At 41.4% G+C, this 21,104-nt stretch overlaps 2 protein-coding genes across 2 annotated transcripts; both read right to left on the bottom strand.

Moving 5' to 3' along the window:
- Nucleotides 1–82: 82 nt before the first annotated feature.
- GCK72_002293 (uncharacterized protein) lies at nt 83–14,719 on the bottom strand (the record flags this gene model as incomplete). The annotated part of the gene is made up of 16 exons (XM_053723351.1): nt 83–223; nt 271–528; nt 723–1,602; nt 1,650–2,496; nt 2,541–2,697; nt 2,743–6,412; nt 6,491–6,822; nt 6,866–7,943; nt 7,988–9,021; nt 9,080–9,472; nt 9,542–10,257; nt 10,306–11,584; nt 11,641–12,170; nt 12,220–13,214; nt 13,265–13,992; nt 14,048–14,719. 16 exons carry the CDS (start codon nt 14,717–14,719, stop codon nt 83–85), a joined length of 13,710 nt encoding a protein of 4,569 aa, XP_053591996.1.
- Nucleotides 14,720–17,681: 2,962 nt separating this feature from the next.
- GCK72_002292 (uncharacterized protein) lies at nt 17,682–20,532 on the bottom strand (the record flags this gene model as incomplete). Its single annotated transcript, XM_053723350.1, has 8 exons — nt 17,682–17,921; nt 18,199–18,264; nt 18,312–18,453; nt 18,498–19,049; nt 19,108–19,470; nt 19,520–19,867; nt 19,912–20,085; nt 20,129–20,532. 8 exons carry the CDS (start codon nt 20,530–20,532, stop codon nt 17,682–17,684), a joined length of 2,289 nt encoding a protein of 762 aa, XP_053591995.1.
- Between the last annotated feature and the right edge of the window lie 572 nt (nt 20,533–21,104).

Below are 21,104 nucleotides of genomic sequence, written 5' to 3'. Positions count from 1 at the left end.
TGAAATAAAATAATAGAGGAAAATTAGAGAGCGGTAAAATTATAAACAATGATACTGGAATAATTTGAATACAATAGAGAAATTAAAGAGTCGAGTTAGCAACGAGAGCAACTCCGCGTTGATAGAAGACGGTGGCAGATGAAAGTTGGAATGAAAGTGGGGAAATCAGTTGACGACGATCTCCGTACAAGTACAGCGGAAGACGGGTTCCATCGGGTGCTTCCTGAATATGTTTCAATAAAGTGACGATTTGTCTTCAAGAAATATTACCTGCTTCCAGCTGAACTCAACAACGTCACACTCGCTCTTGACAAGCTCGCAAAGCTCGAGCTTATTTCCACCAACAGACTTGGCTCCACGGATATCAACTCCAGAAATTCGGAAGACGTCAGTGTTATCTGTGCGTCCAATATGAATGTGCAAACTGAGCTGTTCGAGAGACCACGTGTTTGCCTGAGCAACTTGCTGGCGAGTGGCAGTGATGTAAGCTTCTGGTGAGAAAGTTCCACCCAGCCAGAACGTTTCGCGCTGAAATAAGAAATAAATCATGTTCAATTATTAGCACGACACGCTTCTCACAACCGCGCTCTACCGATCTTGAAGAAAATAGTGTGCGAAATTGAGAGACTCAGAGAAAAAGAGACATTTTTCAAGAGGATTTCGGTGGAGCGCAGTTGTAAGAGCTGTGCTGAGCTAATAGTTTAGAATATAAAAATACGCACCTTCAAATTATCAGACCCTCCAACACGCATCAGTTGCTTAAGTCTTTCGTTCAGATCCGTCATCCAGTCCATCACAGTCACCTCCTTTGGAACTGTGTAACGCTTCCATCCATTTGGAACTTCTCCCTTTTGCAAGCTGGCAGCCAAAGCACGTGTCTCATTATTCTGCTTCTTCTCAGCCCGACAAACAGCAGCGATTTCGTTCAAGTCTCGACGAATATCCTTCAGCAACTGCGATCCCAAATTGACTTCTCTTTCAAAGAATCTGAACAATGGATCCTTGATATTTTCGACAGTACGACGCATCCTGACGATTTCCTTAGGCAACAACAAAAGCCACTGCTTGGCGAGTTCTCCTAACTGAGCCATCCACTGTGGTTTGACTTCTTCTTTTCCGTCTTCACTGAACGCTAACTCTTCATCAGTAACCTTTAGCATATTTCGCAGCATAGATTCTCCTCTCTTCGTCAACAAAACTTTCTCTGCGTTGTTAGGAAGACCGAGCCAGGCTGGAAGTTGCTCATTCTTTAATTCTTCTACCCAACCGATCATTTGATCTTTCTTGGACATGTTGGGAGTGAAGAGAGACTCATCTCCATCATACTTTGGAATGAGAACATGATCTTGGTCGAAACTCTTGGCAGTGAACAAGTTTTCGAGTACACAATCAAGGAGAACTTGATCGAACTGATTGTCTATCTTTCCTCCGTAAATGCATTGACTGAGAAGAGTGCGGAGAGTTGTCCATGGAAGACGTTCCGGTTCCACATTTGGACGTCCTTGTGCAACAGCATCAACAGCTGCATCGAGGGTATCACAGGCAACGCGGAGATCAGCATCAGAGAACTCGTAGGCTGTTGACCACCCGAGAGGAGTGTATCTGGAAAACGAGTTAGTACGCAACTATAAACACAAAAATATTCTTACCTGAGTCTTTCTTGGACGAGAGCGTGAAGCCAGCAGACGAGCAAGTACAATCTACTTCTTTCAGTCGGTGCCTTTGTGAGCCGTTGAGGTGGAATGCTAGACAATGAGCGCAAGAGATTCGCCTTGAGACCAGTTGCTGGTTCGAATACTACTACTCGAGATGCTCGTAGAATCGAAGATGGCAGTTTGGGGTGAATTTCGGCAGTCAAGAAAAGACGGAATTGTGCGTGTGGTTTCATGGAATGAAGTCGTTTCTCCAACTGGGCCAACCAGCTTGGAGCTAAGTGAACGTTCTTTAAAAGGACCCAGCGTCCTGACTTCGTGGCAGCTCCAAGTGCAGAATCAGCTTGGTTGAATCCTTCAGCTGAACCAATGGCGATCGAAGTCAATTGACGACTTGTTTCAACTGCAAGATCCTCGATCTTCCCGGATGCATCGTATCCGGTAGCAGAGCATAAAAGCACTGGCTCCGATGGAGCAACTTCGTTGTCGACGATTGAGAGTATGTCAACGACCTTGTCCTGCTGCATGAAATGATCATCGAAAGCGGTAGAGACTACACGATGCGCTGAAGCCATAAGTCTGTCTGGGCGGAGAGCATGAACGACAATCAGGGAATTCATTGCAATACACAATGGAGTAAGCTTTCCATCAGCATCATCCCAGATCACTGGAACGTTTGACTCTGGGTTATCATGAGTGGACCACGCAGTGACAGCCGCTGAATTGGATTGCAATTTGGCAAATACGTTTTCAAATCCTTGAACTTTGCGTGTTTTTGCAATAGCTTTCTTATTTTCCATAGTAAGGAAATCAAGTCCAGGAGGAATTGAGTTGTCCGAATCATCTGAAAATATCAATAAGTTAAATAAACTAGCTTCAAAAACCTACCAGTTTTCGCGACATCTGATCTTCCGAGAAGGAGATCAAAGTGTTTTTCGTAGGCAGCAGCAGCCGGGTTCGAGCGGATATGAATTCTCATCAAAAGAAGTGCCAGAAGAACTTTGTCAGTGTGTAACATTCCACGAGAAACGCGACGGAAGACAGTCTGAAAGATTAAACATTTTTTAGATACTCAGAAATTCCAATATACCTGGAACAGGCTTGTTGTAATAATTCTCAATCTCTTAGCATAATCGGTAGTTGAAGTGAGCTCAGGCGTCTTCAGGACATAGGTGAAGATTTCCACAAGGAAGTCGAGTGAATAATGATACAAGAAATGAATCTCATTGAGCTGCTGCAGAGTGTGATAGATGTGTGAACAAGCAGTGGCAAGTCGTTGATATTGTGCTGATACTGCATCTACTTCTGCCATGACCTTGTCGGTTTCAGCTGATTTTTGAGCGACTTCTGCTGCTTCATTCTTTAGTTTTTCGAGAGTTTCAATAACCGAATTATCGTCCAGAATCTTTCCTTTGCTCTCATTCAGCGCCGCCAATAGAGCTTTTTCGAGATGACGTAGGCGCACTGCAAACTCTCCTTGGAGTTTCAGAAGATCATTTCTCTTTTTGTCTACGTCTGGTCTTTCACTTCGGAGAACTTGGTTGAGACATTGACTGGCCAATGATGAAGATGTGACAGTGAAGTTGACAAAAGTGACGCGTGAACAGATATCCGGTGAGAATTCAACAGTCGAATCACGAGTGATCATGAAGATTTGGAATGCTGGAGAAAGATCGATATCTTGATCTCCAATTGTAATCAGTACACGTCCACCAGCTCTCTTGACTTCGCGATTCAACACGGGATTGAGAATTGGATCATACGCCTCAACATCTTGAACAAGAAGGGAATTTCCGAAACGAAGTGCAGATTCAAGGTTCTTGCGGAAAGATTCGTCAAGGAAGGATGTCTTCTGGATGTTCTTCCCGGCAAATTGTTTCATGATGTATTCAACGGCTTGTCCTGATGGATCAATGATGAGTGGATAACGATTGAAACGATGAAGCATGATGGCGTTTTCAGTGCACAAATCATCAACTGGAAGCGAATTGAGCTGCCATTGCAAACGATCGTCCACGGTTGAAAGATATTCGATACGAGCCAAATCGTGACGGAAGTGAAGTCCAGCGTTGACGACGTGATTGAACCATTTGTGGAAGATTTCATCACGAAGCATTTGATCGTAGTATCCAGCATAAGCAAGGAATGCAGATGACAGGAGAGCATCTCCGACAAGTGAGTCCATTTGTTGAGAGAATCCAGCACTTCCACTTGACCAGCGATCGCGTTCCGATCGAAGAGATGACAGGAGTTGAGTCGAACGATTAACTTTCTCTTGAACTGAAGACAAATCTTGTTTGATGTTTTCAGCTTGACCAATAAGCTGAGCATATTCTTCCTTGTACTTTCCAATCGATTCCTCTAACTCAGTTATTCTCACATCCACGACCTTTCCTTCATCCGTTTTCTTTGCAGCTTCTTTCTCCAGACGTTTGAGTTCGTTACGCAGTGGTTCAACCTTGTGGAGCATAGTCGAATACAATAGCTGCGCTCGAGCCCATTTAACCATAGGACCACAAGCGACTGAAGCACGATTAACTTTGTCGAACTCCCAATCTGGATTCTGAATGTATACTTCCATCTGACTCAATATTTTAGGAGTAAGGGATTCTGTATCGAACTGAAGAATTCTGGTCATGAAATCTTCTTTCATCATGACTTGTCGAATTGCTTTCCAGTCTGTTCCAACTTGTTCTCCGAGAAGAATGCAAATGGCTTCCAATGTGAGCTTAACAGTTACGGGAGGACTAGACATTGACTTGACTTCAACCAATTGACTTTTCTTGATTCCTTGGACAGCAGTTTGAGCTTCAGCGACGGCTGGTTCAACTTGAGCCAAATCACTTTCCACAAATGTTTTCTTCTCAGCCATCTGCTTGAGTTGCTCAGCAAGTTCCTTTTGAAGTTGTTCAGAGAATTTTTTCTCTTCTTCTGCCTTCTGTTGATCTCCCAGCATTTCTTTCAATTTCAAGTTAGCAGCTTCCTTCTTCTCCTCCAATTCCTTTCTCTTTAGATGAAGACTCTTCTGGAGTTCTTTAACTTGCTCCTCAGTCTCACTGATCTTGTTCAATCCAATGTTCAAATGAATCTTTTCTTCTTCAAGATCAGAACGCTTCTCGTGGAATACGGCCATGAACTGCTTGATGAAATCAAGGAAATGTCTTGGAGTACAAGCCATAACACGGTGTCCCTTCTTTGTTTCCAACTCGTTGAACTTTTGGACTGTCTTGTGGACAAGACACAGAGTATTAACGACAGCATCGCGGTAGGTTGGTTCGGATGGAACGAGTTCACACGATGGTGTCAATCGAACAGATCCTTCGTAGTCAGTTCTATCAAGATCCATTGTTCTGGTAAGCTCAGATCCAACTTGGTAAAGGGCATTCTCACTCCAATCACCAAACCAATTGAGTACACATCTGTTGAACAACGCAGGAGAAGTTGAAGCGCGTTCACGGAGACCACTCCCAGATGGATTCATGGTGAAGACAACATGAAGATTTCTCATAACTTGTTGTGTGAACCATTTGTAAAGTTCATCGTGACTATCAAGAATCAAGCCTTGTCGTTGAGCGCCTTCCTTGATTTGAGTCATAAGAGTAGTGTGTTCATCTCCTTCGAACAATCCAGGAACTTCGCCATTAGCCAAAAGAGTGTTCAATCTTTCAAGGAATCCAGTGTCAAGCATGTTCGATTCGTCCATAATGAAACATAGCTTCTCATTTCGACATCCAGCTCTACGTAATACTGTTCGCATGTCTTCATCGAAATCTGCAGCAGTGTACTTGGAGTGGACCTTCAACTGGAAAACGCTCAATCCATTCAGCCATGCAACAAATCTTGACAGTGTAGTTTTTCCTGCTCCAGCCGTTCCGATGAGAAGTAAATGACCTTGAGATTGACGATAAATTCGATCAATACGAAGAACGTGATCCAACATTTGATCGAACAGAACCAACTTGACATCGAGTTCTTCCTCGTAGAATCCTTTGAGTCTGGCTGACACATAATCTTGTAATTCTTCGCGTGTGACTGGAACGTAGTTTCGAGACAACCAGCATGAATAAAGCAATGGTCGCTTGAGAGCTTCATCCAGGCGACATGAGTTTCCGAAGTATCTTTCAGCAGTTGTGTCAACAAGTTTGTCGGTCCATTCTCTTTCTTCTTCTGTTACTAATCTGTCCTGGAACAAGCGAATCGCTTCGTGAGCCCACAATCGAACCAACTGATCAGCAGAAAGTGATTCCAACGGTGTTATAGCTTCCGAAATTCCTCGCACCCATCTGGTCAGTTCTCTTGGAGAATACACATAATGTGGTTGATCGTCTTGAGTGAAGTGTTCTTGACTTGCCAAATAAACATCGACCATTGCGTTGGTGAGCTGATCGGCTAATCCCCGAACTGCTGGTGTCATTTTCAACATAGCACGATTGAATGTTCCGTAAATTTGTTGCAAAGATGTCTGTCCTGGATAATCGACATAAACGATAGGAACGTGTCGGAGGAAACGCGAAGTCATTGGATGACGACCGGGGTCAGTCGGTGGATTACATGCTCCAACGAATTGAATGCGTTCGAGTGAGACCCAGCTGTGGTCGGAAGTTCGGTAGAATCCATTCAATTCAACAAGCTGGCGCAAGAAACTGATAACTCGTTGAGTTCCATACTGATCAGGTGAGGGCAAGTTGATCTCATCACAGAAGATTACAAGCCACTGTGAAAGTTGAACTGGAGCAAGAACAACGCCGTTCGGTGTGCGTCTGAAATAAAACTTGTCATAAAAAAGAGAAAACATTCGTGATGTCCATTTTATCTAGGAAAACATTATCTTAACTAACCTGTACTCGCAATAGTGATCGAATGTTCGGAGAAGCAACTCTGGCGTTGTAGACGATGAGAAGTTTACATTAACAACGTCCATCTCCTGTTGAGAACGTAGAGCAGCTAGAAGTGTCATAGTTTTTCCAGATCCTGGGGGACCACAGAGTACAAGTGGCTTGTGTTCTGCGAGCCAAGCAGCAAGAAGCATTTCATGTCGAACTGTATCAATTGTTGGAACGACCAGATCAGCTGCAGCTACACGATGGGACTCAATTTCCATTGTAGGGACTTTAGCGAGCCATGGCTGCCAATCTCCATTAAGCTGGACTTCATAATCAATGAGACAAGCCTGAAAAAATCTTGTTATTGAATAGTGTGACTCATTTTAGTACCTGTTGATTTGGTGGTAGGGATATCGTCGTGGCTTGTCGAATGAAGTCACTCATCATTTCTCTCGATTTCCACTTTCCATCTCCACTGAATGCCCAAACTAGATTAGTAAGCATAGATCGGAGCACAAAGTTCTGGATTTGATCAAGTTCCATAGAATCATCAATAAGACCTTCGTCATGGGAAACCATTTTTCGAACCGAATACGACATCATAGAGAAGAACGACGAAAGAAGCCGTTGGGGTGTCGGCGGCATGATGTGCTCAAGTTCCGAGACGGCATATTTCAATGCACCTGGAACAATTCCTTCCTGGGAGAAGTGAGCTTGAATGGCAAGAGCAGCTGTTCGTTGGATTTCGATAGCGCGTGTTGGCTTCGCTTCATTATCTTTCACCAAATTGACTGGAGCATTCGATGAAGAGAAACTGACTGCAGAGTCAGAATCTAGTGGTACACCACGGAGCATTGAGAGATATCTCGCAAAAAGCATCTCAGAAGTGACTACTTCTTCACTGAACCAAACCATTCCACAACGAGATACAGTTGCTAATGTTGCGTATTTCAAATCAGCAACTTCAAAGATAATTCTCACGTTTGGTGGAATCGAAAGACGTTCTCCGTTTGGAAGTGTCAGCAACTTGTTGTCATCCAATACCGAGTTCAAATTTTCGACCCATTCCGGATCAACATCTCCATCGAAGATAATCCACTGGCGACGATCTGCTTCTCCTCTCACATTATCAATAATCTTACGTACAATAGATGTAAACAATCCATCGGTCCATTCACGAGTATTTTGATCCATAACTCCGTACAAAGAATCTTTGCTCATGGCTTTCGCATCGATGACGTGAGAAACACCTTCCACATTTTCCCATCGTTCCAAAGCTTTGAGCAAAACTTTCCATGCCATTGTTTTTCCTGATCCACTTGATCCGACCAACATAAGTCCGTGATTGAGATTAGTGATTTGGTACAACTGAAGTACTTTGTCAAGCCACATTGATCCCATCTCTCCTTGAATATCGGAATACACAAGAAGATGCTCCTGGCATACAGTTGAAAGTTGTTGACGAAGTCTGGAAGAATTTCATTAATTTGAGAATTACAATTGCAAACGAACTCGGTCATTTGATTGGCGGTATAATGAATTCCTGGGAACACGTCCGAAAGAAGCGAGAAAAGCAATGCAATATCTTCGTTCACGAGTTTTGGAACTAGTGTTTCACAAACAGATTGAATGAGCATCTGCTGTTCAGCAATATCTTCCAGCGCTGCTGATCCTATTTTATCCAACTTATCACGCTTGATGTTACCAGCGGATACCAGTACATATTTGAGGGCACGAAGTCCAAAATCGTAGTGACATTGAGCAGAAAGTTGTTCTTTGCAAAGTATGAACAATGGAACAATCTTGTTGGCGAGAGTTTCTGCAGTACGGAATCCTTGTGAGAAGAGCATAACTTGAGCAATAAGTTGGCGATCGGGTTGAGTCATTGCTAAGCTTCGGAACAGTTGTTTCAAATTATCCGGAAGATTGGAACGTCCGGAATAACCGGGATTCATTGTGATGAAGATTCCAATGTTTGAATTAACATTGAGACGCTTTCCAACCAAGTCAACACTCATATCTCCACCAGCCCGAACTGCTTCTTGAATAGTTTGAATTTGCTGAGATACGGCAGAGAGCATTCGTTCCTCTAAACGATTGAACTCATCGAAACATCCCCAAGCTCCAACTTGACACAATCCTACTAAAATACGTCCCATTGCTTGGAAATCGAATGTTTCATCACAATTGAACACAAGAACAAAGCGACCAAGTTGGTGTCCGAGAGCTTTCACAGATTCAGTCTTTCCGGTTCCGGCTGGTCCGAATGGAGATCCTCCAAGACGAGAATGAAGGGCTTGAGTCATTGTAAGATAACAACGATCCGTGAGTGGAGTTCGAACGAGACGCTCTTGAATTCCAAGGTACTCGAAACCATAGTAGAACTGTGCATTGGCCATCTTGACAACACAGCAACGGATCGGATCGACTTCCTTTGGATCGAAATAGAATCTCATGCATTGAAGCCATCCAAAATCATTGGCTGCACGAATCTTCATAGAGCTCAATTGTCGGCAAGTATCACGTTTATGTACAAGTTCCGTAATCTGAAAGAATTGAATGTAAAATATTTGTTTTCGTTAAATATTCGTTGATGAATCTTACCAGTGCTTCCATTTTCTTCCTGCGAATCGGTGGTTGCTCCTTAAGGACACTGTCTGCCAGCAATTCGAGAGTTTTAACTACTAACTGTTCAACTACTTCAGATCCTTTTCCATCAGCCAGCGTCTTCTCCATCTCATCACACCACCAGATTTCCGCAGTCAGCGTGATTACTTGGGTGGGATAGTTATCAAGCCATTGCACATAGTCTTCAGTCGTCATAGTTTGGATGTTCATCTTTGAAAAGTGAGCAAGAGAGGAAGCGAGCTGTCGAGCAAGTGTATGCTTCATCTCACTCTCAAGAGCTTGAAGCCAATCATTGATCCTGACATCCTTCGTAGTCACTTTTTTGACCAGATTGACATTTTCACCTTCTCTCGAATGGAAAGCAGTAATCTGAAAACACGAATATTTAGTTGTAGTCCTAAATAGCATTAAGGCATGCCTGAAAAAACCAAAACCCACCGATCGGTCTTCTTCATTAATGTCGATCGCAGTGATTCCAGCAAACATTTTCTTCAAGTGTTTCTGAATTCTCGTGATATCTTTGCTGTTACCCATGATTTCCAATAAATCTTCATCTCCAACGAAGTAGAATCGTGGGAATGAAGAACGTTCCCTTTCCAAATACTCTCCCAATGCTTTTTGAATCTTGGCAAGCATGTCAGCAAGTCTCTCGAGAAGTCTTTGAGCACCTTGCATATTCACAACATCAAGAATGCGAGGAGATGCAGCAACTTTCTTCATCAAAGCCAAAACGTCTGTAGTAATTGTGGCGAATCGAGAACTTTCAAATGGTAACAAGGTAGCGATTTCAGCAGATCCGGAGAACAACCCTTCCAAATAAACCCATCTTCGTTGAACATCAATCCACACATCAAACATGGCGTTGATTTTATTCAGCTTTTCATCCCAAGACTGTGCGCTCTCTTCGAACTGTTTGTAATATGGGGAAAGCTTCATAGCAGACAGAGAGTTCTGGTGTTCCTTGAGCTTATTGAACAGATCATCCCATCCTTTGATCAACCTAGTCTTATTCTGGTAATTAACCAGCTCAACCTCGTAGTTTTGCCAGTATTCGCGCATCTCTCGCAAGAATTCTTCCAAAGCCATTTCTCCTTGTGCAACAGTAAGGATTTTTCTGATGGTGTGCTCATGACGAAGAATATCAGCATCCCAAACTGAAAATATTCATTTTAGGCATGATCTTTAAACAATAACAATGTCACCTTGTCCAAGAGTTAAATCCGTCAGGTTCCAGTTTACACGGATTTCCTTCATCATCTGATGCCAATGTCTTTCTTTCAATGCTTCCGATTTCAATTCGGCTACCAACTGATTCATTTTTCCGTAAGTATGAAGCATCGTTTTTACATGCTCATAACTTTGGTATGTTCTGCACTTCACCGGTAGTTGCTTCAATTGATTCATCAATTCATCGAGCGATTGACGGATTTTGCGTGGTTGCACAGAAAGCCATGTCTTCTCTTTAGATTCGTCGATTCCAGTGTACACCGGTTGCAGTGCTTTCCACACATCTTTCATTGCTGACAACTCTTCTGTTGCAACTGACAGTTTATCTCTCTCAGATGGAGCATGGGCACTATCCGAGAGATCCAAAGCTACGCGTGCTTTACGCATCCTGTTCCTCTCCTCAGTCAGCTTGTTCAATTTAGCTTCGTATGCAGTAATGACATTGAGAGCATCTTGTGGTCGTTGAGAACCTTCAACAGGCTTATTTTTGTTCCACTCAGCAAGTGTTTCTCCGGTTCGTTTCTCCACAATCTCATCTTCTTGGGCGAATTTCGTTTGCAAGTTCATCATCTGTGTTTGAATTGAGGCATCTCTGAGGCTGAGAATTTCAGCGAATGCCGACCATTCTCCTTCCACATTTTCAGAGTAGAGCCATTGAGCTGGGAACTGATAACGTTGTTGATTGAGAAGCCTCTGGGAGGATCGATACAAGTCGACGGCATCTTGTCCTGCTTTCGTCTGTTTTTTGAGAGATTGAACAAATGAGATGAGACCAATAGTGTCGGAAGTTGACCCGCCATCCACAGATTGTGTTTCGAGTACGTTTCGCCATTTGGATACAGAGTTGTAGAACTTTTGCATTTCATCCCCAACCACAGCTCCGAATTTCACAAGCATTTCTTTGTGCCAGTAATCGTATTTGAAAAGAATTTTCTGTTGCGCTTTGCCGTACTCTACTGAAACTGGGAAGATGGCTCGACGAGTGTCTTGAGTATCAAAGACAAGACGGCCTTTGCGAATTTCCATTAACGTTTTCATCCATTTTGAGAGCGATGTTCCGAGCATTTCGAAAAGTTGATCAGCTTGTAGAACCCAAAGAGATTGATAGCTGAGCCATTCACTGAGATATTCTTCCAAATCGGACATGATTCCATTGACACAATCGTATGCCTTTTCGAGACACGCTTGTCCTTCTGGCATCACATTCAAAATGTTGTGGTAAGTTTCTGGCTCAATCTCCTCATTCATCACCATCTGAAAGATAGTTTATTAGTATTGCTATTTTGAAAACAGAGTTGCAAATGTTTTACCTGGAATCTCTTTCCACTGATTCTTGTTTGAGCAGTGCAGATACTGTGCCACTCATATAGTTGTTCCAGAATCTTTTCACGTGTTTCCCGGATGCTTGGACTGATGTAAAGAGTCTGAGCAGTCATAAACAATTCGACAATCACATTTTTAACATGTGGAAGTACAATTTGTCGCTCACGAAGTTCTTCAACTTCTTCTGATTGAGAGAAAACCAGTGTCCATACACGAATAGCATCTTCAACGCGTCGAGCAAGAATCGTTTCGATTTGTTGATCAAGAGTGTTGACCCACTGAGCCAAATTTGAATAGTTTCCGAGTGAGAGTTGATCGACTCCTTTTTGAATTGATGACAAAAGATTTTCGATTGTTTCCTTGTCGTAACGGCAGGATTTGAGCACATTCAAATCGGCATTCACGATACGAACGACATTCAGAAGCTCCTCGCATCTCTCTTGATAAGTGTTTACAGTTTCGGCAAGTCTCAACTGATATTGATCCACTTTGTACGAGTCCCACCCAAGAGTAGCTCCTGGAATTACGAAATTGACATTGAAAACTTGTCATGGATTTGAACAAACCTTCTAATAGTTGAACTTGAATGTCTCGTTTGTAACTGGCAAGCAATGAATCTACTCCTTGAACTGATGCCAAAGCAGCATTCACAGAAGCAAAAGTACGAGTTGCCTCAATCAGAGATGTTGCGGACGGATGCATTTGATTGGCTTGATGAGCCCAGTTAACTATTTTCAGGGGAACACGGAATCCCATGGTCTTCAAATGGGAAACTTCCTTGTACAGTACTAAGCTGTCAAGATTGTAGTTGACTTTCAGTTGAAGCTGCATTTTTCCATCTATTTGTGCGCGATCGACAGTCAGAATATTAGTTGGAAGAATCCAGTTTTGCGACTGTACAGTCTCCACCCATTCTTCAAACATCGGTTGAGTGTTAAGCTTCACTTTGAAATTATCACCATCTGCCTTGAGTTGACGTCCATCCACATGATTCTCCCACTGTTTTCCAAGAACATCCTCTACACGTTTCATATATCGCTGAAGCTGTCTTTCAAAGTTACGAATCCACATGATCTTTGCAGAGAAGGGCGGGAGACCAGCAGTTTGCATGATTTTCACTCCTTGCTCTCCACGTGCTTTGGTGAATCGCTCCTGGAGCTTATTGATATCATCTTTAACACGATTGATAAGACGTGTTTGATACTCGTAGATGGCTCCACGAATACGAGGGCGAATGAAGAGAGCGTTGTAACGACTGAAGATTGAGAACATTTCATTAGAATTTCTCGATGATTCGAGCTGTCCCTTAAGTCTTGTTGTGATTGCAGTTTCAACAACTCCGATCTGGTCTTCGTAGCGCTTGTAAGCATTCTCCCATGCAGGACTGTCAACATCGAGGAAATCGACATTTTTCAAGAACTCGTATGCAATGTCTACTTGCTCGTCTGGTGACTTCTCTCCTTCAGTAGAATCAACCATGAATTCTTCTTTTGTGCGTGAGGATGCATTGCCAACTGGACGGAGAACGCGCTCAATAACAGTACGAAATTGTTCATGTTGTCTGAAAACATGTTTATATTCAGAGGGGAGGTAAAGGGGTCTTAGACTCACTTTCTGAACTGCAGAATCTGCCCAAGACGTTGTTCTAGCCTTTTGTGAACTGCTGTCACCTTCCATGAAAGCTTTGATGGATCATCCCGTTTTTTCTTGTTGATGTCCCGAAGTAGAGCAATAAACTTATCATACTCGTCGTCCCATTTACTGAACAATGATTGACATTGAGACAAGATATCATTGAATTCGGCAATCGGCGCATGCATCAAACTATACGAAGATAGAACTTTGAGTAGTTGAGAATTGAGGTCACGAGAAATGGCTTCGACAAGGCGGAGAGCACGTTGAAGAGGATATTTCGTAGAACGCAATTTTCGGAGGTGGAGAAAGATTCCAGTGACGGCGTGCATCAGTTTTGGTACATCAGTTGCAGATACCAAGTCACTCAAAGGGAAATCCTTCATAAGTGTGTTGTAGTCTTGAACAACGGCTAGTTTTTGTTTCAAACCAGTATCACTGTCAAATCCAACAGTCGCATGAAACCGCTTTCCACATTTCAATGCTTCAAGTGTGAGAGTGACTTCCTCACCGTCTCGCTTCTGAGCAATTTTGAGCAGAGCTCGTTCAAGGTTGAGCCAGAAAGTCATTTCTTGAAGAGAAGTTCCGCTGCTTGGATCACGTTCAAGCTGAGTAACTTTGCGAATCTCTTTAACCCAACGATTGCATCCAGCTTGCAGAGCATTCAGAAAATTAGTATCTTCAACAATGTCCCCGAGGTCTTCAATCTGAAAAATTTAACTAACTGAGAGAACTGAAGTTTGGGTCAAAATCATCACTTACCTTCGCACGTCGATTTTCTTTTCCAGCCTTCTCGATGGCATCCAAAATACTTTGGTTGATGACCAGGTTGATTTCCGGAATATCGATGTTCTGTTGGAGATGTAGCAACGCGGCTTCAGCTTCAGTGAAACATTTCTGTACAGTTGGTGCCAGTTTGTCACCATCTCGTTCTCCTCGTCCGCTTTGACTAATGAATGATTTGCAGTACGGATTCAGAATACGGCTCATAACGAAATGAAGCTGTTCCCAAGCACTTCCACCATTCAAAGGAAAAGCAGAAACTTGAGAAGCGATTTTTTTGTCGGCTTCAATAACATTGCTTTGCTTCACAAAAACCATTGCCTGACCACGATCCGCCACAAAAAGTCCGTCATGTACTTGAAATGTAGCCGGAACCGATTCTTCTCCTCCACTTTCAGCTGCAGCTGTTTGATCACCTTGCTCTCGAGCAACGACACGATCAACCACAAGAACATTCTTGTCAGCTTCGTTGATAAAATCGGTCAAGTAGGAGACGGTAGATGAGAGTTCCACATCAAGCGTTGTTTGATCGCGTGGACTCAATCCAAATAAAGACGTAATAACTTGAACGATGTATTCTTTTACATCTCCTTCGGCTGCGGTTTTCAAATTTTGTTGTATTGCCAGGGTACTTTCATTACCACTGTCCATTACCTGAAAATTGATCCGATTTAACAGTTATTATTACGAATTAGTACGAGTTAACAAGAGAAGAAACTGTAAAATCATTGCATTGCTTTGCATTTTCTTATACGTGAATCGTTTTGATGGAAGCCACGAGAACGAGAACAAGAATAGAAACAGAAAAGAGAGTGCACAAAAGGAGAACTATTGCGAAAGAGAAACAACGTTAGGATATGAAACGAGTCATCGGAGAGAGGGACGAGAGATATGAAACGCAGTAAGTTTGAACGTCCGATTATTGTAAATAAACGCAGCACAATAGGTCACCGCAAAAGAACCGCTTATGATAAAAAGCCCGCAGCCGCGAAAAATTAAAGAACAACAATTCTCTCAGGCAACTCGATATTAATCTAATGAGACGCCACACTAATCTAATCACAATCTCATTAGATTAGCGGATTTTGCTTGCGCAAACTTCGTTCGCGCCATGGATCCAAGAATAAGTCAGTACAAAACGCGCAAAATTTCTTTCAATTTTATTTTAATGTTTTTTTTTCTAAGTTTTAATTCTCTATTTATGCCTCGAAAGCCTGAAATCGTTGCGAACTAATTTCGTTTGCGGTTTTATCGACTTTTTCACGATTTTCCATTATTAAAAAGTGTATTTTTCGGTTTCTATGGCTCTTCAAGTCTTCAACTGCAGTCTTCACTCTTCAACAACTTCAATTTGGTTTGGAAGAAAAGTCAACATTGCGATGAAATCATGAATAAATTCTTAGGTAAGCAAATTGTTTCTTTTACAATTAACCGTGAATAATAGTTCATTGCTCAGGTATAATCGTCTACTTCTTCAACATCAGCGCTCTCTACATAGCTTCGAAAGAAGATTCTTTTGTGAGTTCAGACATCAAACAGTTTTTTGGTATTAATTTCGTTCATTTTACAGTAAAATTCGCTGAGTGGGCGACAACGGGAAGCAACCGGACAGAGGACAACTTGGATTTTTTCCACTTGCAATGGATATGCGACTAATTTCTAAATTTTTTTCTGTTATATTTTTTGTACATTTTGATTGTCAGAACTCTTGTTTTAATTCGAATAAATTTACTACTTCTTATTTTACCTAAAGAATTTTCAAATGTTACTAATAATCACACAAGATTCCACGTCAATCTAATGAGACCGCGCGCCAATCTAACTAGACAGTACGCTAATCTAACTAGCTGCGGCGCTAATCTTATTATGCCAACATTGCATCTAATCTAACTGACGCCGCGTCTAATTAGATTAATATCGAGTTGCCTGAGCTCCCGGCATCAATAACAGAAAAATAGAGAAGAAACTGAGCAGGGTGTGAAATAATCTAACGGAACGAAACTGCTAAATAAAAAAGCTCTTCTTTTTCAAATAAAAACATATGAAAGGAACACTTTTGCAAAAGCTTTTGACGTCAAGGTCAATTTGAAATTTACAAACAATTTGGCGGAATTCCAAATTTCGAACGCCCACCACCACGCGAAAACGCACGGTTTTAAAATAGAAACACGGTGATTTTTTTTCGGTACCTCATCCTTTCATTTTAACGAGTTTTTCTCGAAAATGAACTTCGAAAATGAGTTTTTCTCGAAAATGAACTTCGAAAATGAGTTTTTCTCGAAAATGAAATTTTCGGAAAACTAATTGTAGTTATCCGAGATAACTGTGGGATCTATAGCAGTTAAAAAGAATTTTCTGAAAATTTGTAGTCATTTTCGAGAAAAACTCGTTAGAATGAAAGGAGGTGGATCCGAAAAAATCACCGTGTCGTCGGTTTATTCTCGGGAAGCAAAAAAGTTTTTCGCCAATTCACGAAAAAAGGAAATCACCGAACAACTATTTTTCACTCGCATATGACTTTTTCGACACTGCAGGTCTCGAAGCGAACGATAAAAACACCAGCGAAAAACTAAGAGTTTTTCGCTGATTTTCTGGTTCCGTGAATCGAAAAAAAGCAGCGAAAATCGTTTTTTGCTTGCCAAGAATATTAGGCCCATAAAATACAATAATTTCTGCTTCCGTTGATCGAAAAAAAAAACAGGGAAATACGTTTTTTCAAACATTTTCAAAATTACGTCTTCTGGAAAAAAAAAACTGAACTTCAAGCCAAATTCGATAAGAGAAAATGGAAAGGTGGCAAAACCCGTGAAACGTCGGCTGCCAGTTGTCGTCTAACGTTGACTGTAGTTAGTTGGTTCGAACCTATGTTAAAGATCATTCTTATATATAAAACGCATGTGGGGTTTGTCCATCTGTCCCAATGTCCGCAAATTTTGAGAAATGAGAAAGAAAGACAGCCGGGCCCAAAATCGAACTTGCGCTCTTTTCGCAGAGACCGCCGCCTTGGACCACTCGGCCACGCGGACACATTTCTGAGAAGATGAACACGTAAATAAGAAGAGGCCAGCCGGATGAAGCGCCGAAGGCGCGGCAGCCAGGCTGGTTTTTTTATATCATACAGAAATAGTAGAGAATTAAAAACGTCTCGTTCACTTCCGGATTGATCCGCACCATAAAAAGATACGGTCGGTTTTCTGCAAAATGGATACGTGGAAGATTTTTTGATATCATCAGATTCAGAAAAAGTAGAGGATTCTAAATGTGTCCTTCGTTTTTGGATTAACTAGGATCCGCTGCAACATTTGGAAGGGTGGTGTTGAAATAGTCAGGTATGTGACGATCGTCATGACGAAAAGGCATCAACAAAAGAAACAAAATTAAATAATTATGAATGAAAAAATCTGCCTCAATAACACAAATACTCTTTCAAATCGGAAAACAATCTGTAAAGCATAGCTGTTTCGAACGATTGTTTTTTATTAGTTTTTATTACAACGAAACAATAATAATGCTCTTTCTGTATAATTTGCAGATCAATAAAATGAAATCGTGCATTACAACGTATCAACAAATTGGGAAATGGGAAAATCGAAACAGAAAGTAAAACCCATTATCAAACAGGCTTGAGTGAGATTCTGTCGTCTCGGATTTCATTCACACGAACATCAAGGACAGTTCCAACCGAAGGCACCCCTTTTCTGGTTTCATGGCTTTTGTGTTCGTATTCTCGTTTTCCGTATGAGTTTTTGTTAGTTTGTAGAGGTTTTGTGGAAGCGTCATCTATTGGATAGCAACTAATATGGATAAGTCCATCTCTTTCGACACCAATGTCTACAAAAACACCGAAATCAGTCTGAAAAAAATAAGAAAATTATTATCTAACCAGCCTGGCTGCCGCGCCTTCGGCGCTTCATCCGGCTGGCCTCTCCTTATTCACGTGTTCACCTTCACAGAAATGTGTCCGCGTGGCCGAGTGGTCCAAGGCGGCGGTCTCTGCGCGAAGAGCGCAAGTTCGATTTTGGGCCCGGCCGTCTTTCTTTCTCATTTCTCAAAATTTGCGGACATTGGGACAGATGGACAAACCCCACATGCGTTTTATATATAAGAATGATATTATAATTAAAACTTACTCTATTGGTGACAACTCCCTTGTAAACCTGATTTCTTTCCAGATCTTTTATTTCTTTAGCTTTTTTCTGAAAAGAAGACAAAAATAAATAAAAATAAGCGTAACTGAACATACCATCATGAGTGGCGGCGGTCTCAGCTCCGGCTTTGACATCAATAAATCGTAAATCCGTTTTTCTTGAACAGTCAAGTTAGAAGGAGCAGCTGATGTTCCACTAACGATCTCATCCAAACTATGTCCAATTTTTTCCAATAGTCTGAAAAAGCATACTTAGCATCAAAACGACAGATATCACCCTACTCTCTAGCAACTCCGTAGTCCTCAGGATGAACCGTTGTGACGTCAAATGGTGACCAACTCTCAGATGATCCTTTGAATCGTTTAGCAGCTGGTCCATCGTCGGAATCATCTGGACGAGAAACCGTGAGAAAACCTGCACATTGCTGATATGTGACTTCTCCAATTCCTTTGACATTTTTCAATTCTTCTCTTGATTTGAATCTTCCGTACTTTTCTCTGTACTTGACAATTCCCGAAGCTGTTGTTTGATTGAGTCCACAAATATATCTGAGGAGATGTTCACTTGCCAAGTTCAAATCTGCCCCGATTAGTGAAACTCTATCGCGAACTACTGCCACCAATTTCTCCTTGAGAAGTTTATCATCGACTGATAATTGATATTGTCCTTTGCCCAAGTGTTGCGGCTCAATTTTCACATATTCGGACATAGGATCAATGAGCCTTCTTCCAATAGAGATAGCAGAAATATGTTTGATTTCAGCATCTTCTCCAAACTCCTCCAATGCAGCAGGAGTGCAACTATACTTCGACGCGCCATGTTCAGGAACCACGCTGAAAAGAAGAGTTGTTGTGTTTTTCATACACTCTCATAGATTTGTGATTGACTAACCAGAAACAAACGTCAATTTCCTCGAAAAAATCGTTGTTCGCAATCATTTTGGAGACAGCCTTCTGTGTGTTATGTGTATTACTTCCGTTTCCAATCGCAAAAACTAAGTCTTTTCCTTTCGTTTGTGAGGACCACGATTTCAACAAAGCCGTTCCACGGTTGTCAAACGTGGAGTCTCGAATCAAGAATTGGTTCGTTGCAATAACATTTCCTGACGGATTAAGAAATGCAGTTTTAACGGTGTGGCCTGGATCGAGAGCAATAATATACTTAGAATGAACACCTTCTTGAGTGAACAGCTCTTCGATATTTTCTCCGAAGACTACAATATTTCGGTCTTCAGACATTCGAGTTAGGAATCTTCTGTAAGAATTTTTGAAAAAAAAAACTGAATTTTGACCAGCTAACTCACTTAGTACCGCGTTCCACCATAGGAATGAAATACGCTGTGATAGAGTATTTGAGGGCCGCTACGAAAAATGATTGCATTCTGGAATCAACTTTTTTTTTCGAAAACGGGTGGTCTCTCTTCGCATCATCAATTTTACATTCTACTTTCCACATAATAATGTTTTCCTCTGTTCCTCTATTTAAGGCTGAAACTTGATAGCTTTTGATTATTCCTGCACTCCATCTTTTCCCGATGTAATCGTCGTATTTCTTCAATAGGTTTTTTTCTTTGAGTTGTTCACGATTTTTTTCTGCGTCTTTGGTCAATTTCGCACTAACTTGAAGGGGAACTCTACTGTTGAGCTTCACACTGAAAAAAAGTTCGTAGTGAAAACACTCTTACTTGAAAATTACATTTTCAACGCAAGTTTCCGAACTTCAATGTCTTTATTGATCAAATCGGCAACTAGGACTTTCATATGTTCTTCAACATCTTTGACTGACTTCAACTCATTCGACAAAAACTTATTGAAGTCTACGAAATTGCCATGAAGAATAGACGTTGCTGGAGGTTCGAGACCAAGATCTCTGAAAAGTTACTTTGGTTGAACATTCCGAAGCGCTCAATTACCTAGAAATGTTCGCTTTTGTTTTTCGTGCACCCACTGCGAACTCTTTGCATATATCGGTTACTTCATCGATATCTTCACATTGAATCAATCTCTCTTTTACAGTTTGCTTTGCAACAGCTCCTGCGATTTTTGGAGTGATCGTAGTTATAGCAGAGGTTACTTTGGCATTTAATTGTAAAGCGTCCAAATATGCATCTTTTGCTTTGCGAATTTTTTCAGGTTGCAGTCCACCGTGAACATCTTCTCGATACCTCGCGATGTATGCATTTTCGCACCCGTCTTGAAACAACGATGTGAGCCGAACTGCCCGATAGCCGCTTAATTCTTTGACTGCTTTTTCGACGAAAGAAGCAAGAGAGTTCGTGAGAATCCAATCCTTTTCAATCACTCTCTGCCGTTTCATAGCTGTAATTAACATATTTAAAATGTTAAATAGAAAACTTAAGCTTAAGGTACCTTCAACGGTTTATTTAGTTTATAAATTAAATATTTATTTATAAAAAACAATTTTTCATGTTGTTTTTCATTCCCGCTCATTGCCAACCGTAATACAGATTTTCTTGTCGAAACCCAGAATATTTTTTTCACATTGCGCCTTTGACTACTGTAATTTCTTTCATTTCAATTGTAATTTCTGAGAATTCATTGAGATGGTATTTATTTGCTTTTGGAACTCGGGGAAATGAATTTAACTTTAAAATTCTTAAACTTGAGTTTACATTCGTAAAATCATACGAGCGGTTTCTGATCTCGAAGGTTCTGGACTCAAATTTTACGACTTTTCAGACGAAAATCATTGTGTGAAACGTTGAATAAACCTATTTATTTATGTGGAGGAACGTAGTTTTAGTTTTAGATCTGTTACAGTTGTGAAAAACTCTTGTGCCTCCTTGTTCACGAGGACTACACTATTGCTACACTAGAGCGCGTTTGATTCCCTTCTAATTTATCTCTTTTTGTGCTCACAGAGCTGTC

The sequence above is a fragment of the Caenorhabditis remanei genome, chromosome I (assembly GCF_010183535.1).
Source record: "Caenorhabditis remanei strain PX506 chromosome I, whole genome shotgun sequence".
Classification (NCBI taxonomy): domain Eukaryota; kingdom Metazoa; phylum Nematoda; class Chromadorea; order Rhabditida; family Rhabditidae; genus Caenorhabditis; species Caenorhabditis remanei.
This window is presented reverse-complemented; position numbering and strand designations above follow the sequence as displayed.